The sequence below is a fragment of the Eurytemora carolleeae genome, unplaced genomic scaffold (assembly GCF_000591075.1).
Source record: "Eurytemora carolleeae unplaced genomic scaffold, Eaff_2.0 scaffold1174, whole genome shotgun sequence".
NCBI lineage: Eukaryota > Metazoa > Arthropoda > Copepoda > Calanoida > Temoridae > Eurytemora > Eurytemora carolleeae.
This window is the reverse complement of record NW_019397267.1, coordinates 9,409-11,269: the sequence shown is the minus strand read 5'-3', so window position 1 is coordinate 11,269 and position 1,861 is coordinate 9,409. Positions and strand designations below refer to the sequence as shown.

Here is a 1,861-nt window from a genome sequence, read left to right as displayed (position 1 = left end):
CCCCTCCCTGAGATTTCGAGGCAAAAAATGTTCCCAATTTTATAAATCGTATGTGTTTTTCAATTTCAAGCTTTTTTTATTTAATGGAAATCTTGACTTTCTTTTCTTCAGTTTAATTTAAAAATCAACGACAACAAGTAAATGTTATTGTTAACGATAAATTTAGAATTAGAAATTTGTAAGAAACTAGACTTAAGTTATAATATTGTTCATTTATAGTAATGCTCCTTAATCAATACTCATTTATCAAAATTGTAATATTGGTCCTAATTTTGATGCTTTTAAGTATAACTAGTAATTTCTTTTTGTTCCTAAATTGCTAATGTTCCCATTATTGCTCCTGTTCCTGTGTCCGACCCACCTTACATCCCTGTCCTAATCCTTTAATTTTGTTCCTAATTCCTGAACAATCTCTTAATTGTTCCTAAATTCCTGTCCTAATCATTTATTTTTGTTCCTAATTCCTGAACAATCTTTTAATTGTTCCTAAATTCCTGTCCTAATCATTTATTTTTGTTCCTAATTCCTGAACAATCTTTTAATTGTTCCTAAATTCCTGTTTATCCGTTAATTTTGTTCCTTAAAGTTAAAAATCTAGTTTTTTAGTCTTTAGTCATTAATTTTGACTCTTTTAAGTCAAAAAAAAATTTCGCCTGCGGCACGATTTATTGTTCCTAATTATTAATTTTTTGTTTTTAAAAAATCTTGCCCCCCCCTCACTTAAATCCTGTATCCGCCCCTGAATTGGCTGAGGTCAATATTGACATCTATTTGCTTGTCTGTCTGTCTGTCTTTTTGTACTATCCAATAAAGGTCAAAACGGCTGAGCTGAACCGATCGGGCACAAATAAAAACAAATTTTAAAAGGCTAAAATTTGGGTTACAATCGCGAAAAATTGACTGGTTTAGCCATTAATAGAAAAGGTAGTCATATAATCAAATGTGTTTTTTTTCCAAATAATGTTAGATTTTGGTCAAAATAATGGCAATGTTATGATTAACCATTTTTTTAAGGTTTTGGGAACAGACAATATAATTCACCATGTCGCCCTCATTATCCGCCATGTTGGATCAGGTCTAAACATTGTTTATTAACATTTTAAAATATTACAATGATAAATATGGTATATATATATATGCCCGATTTACAACGGTAAACTTATAACTTAAAAGCATTGTATGATCAAGTATGAATTATATGTTTATAATTTTGAAACCAGATTATTTTTTTTTATTGTAGAGTCTCGACAAAAGTAACTTGCGCATTCCTTCTTTAGGAATCCATACAGAAATTATCAGAATCAAGCACTTTAAATCAAGAAAAACGACAATATCTTCCACATTATTGATTAGATAAAGGTTTCAAGGGTACAGTTGTGAGTCGGGCATTGCCATCTTTGCATAGAGGGTCGCTTGAAATAATAATAAAAAATCAAAGTCTATCTATCTATCTATCTATCTATCTATCTATCTATCTATCTTATCTATCTATATATATAATCTATCTATATATCTATATATCTATCTATCTATCTATACTATCTATCTATATACCTATCTATCTATCTATCTACTAGGTGTGACCCTGCTAGCACAGGTTGACCGGTACACCGAGGAAGATCTGACCTGTATGCTAGCGAAGATCATGACCCTAATAGAACCAGGGTTTGATGACAGGTTGCTTATAGTCCCTTTAATTCATTTATTCATTTATTCATTTATTCTCTTATTCATTTATTAATTTATTTATTTATTCATTTATTTATTTATTTATTTATTTATTCGTTTATTCATTTATTCATTTATCCATTTATTCATTTATTCATTTATTCATTTATTCATTTATTCATTTATTCATTTA

At 29.0% G+C, this 1,861-nt stretch overlaps 1 protein-coding gene across 1 annotated transcript in view; it reads left to right on the top strand.

Annotated features, from left to right (window-relative positions):
• Nucleotides 1–1,861, top strand: part of LOC111713151 (protein N-terminal asparagine amidohydrolase) — a gene marked incomplete in the record, with an annotated part of 10,237 nt that overhangs the window by 3,973 nt on the left and 4,403 nt on the right. The window contains 2 exon segments of the mRNA XM_023487957.1: nt 1,015–1,075; nt 1,578–1,677. Of these exon segments, the coding sequence (XP_023343725.1) occupies nt 1,015–1,075; nt 1,578–1,677 (161 nt within the window).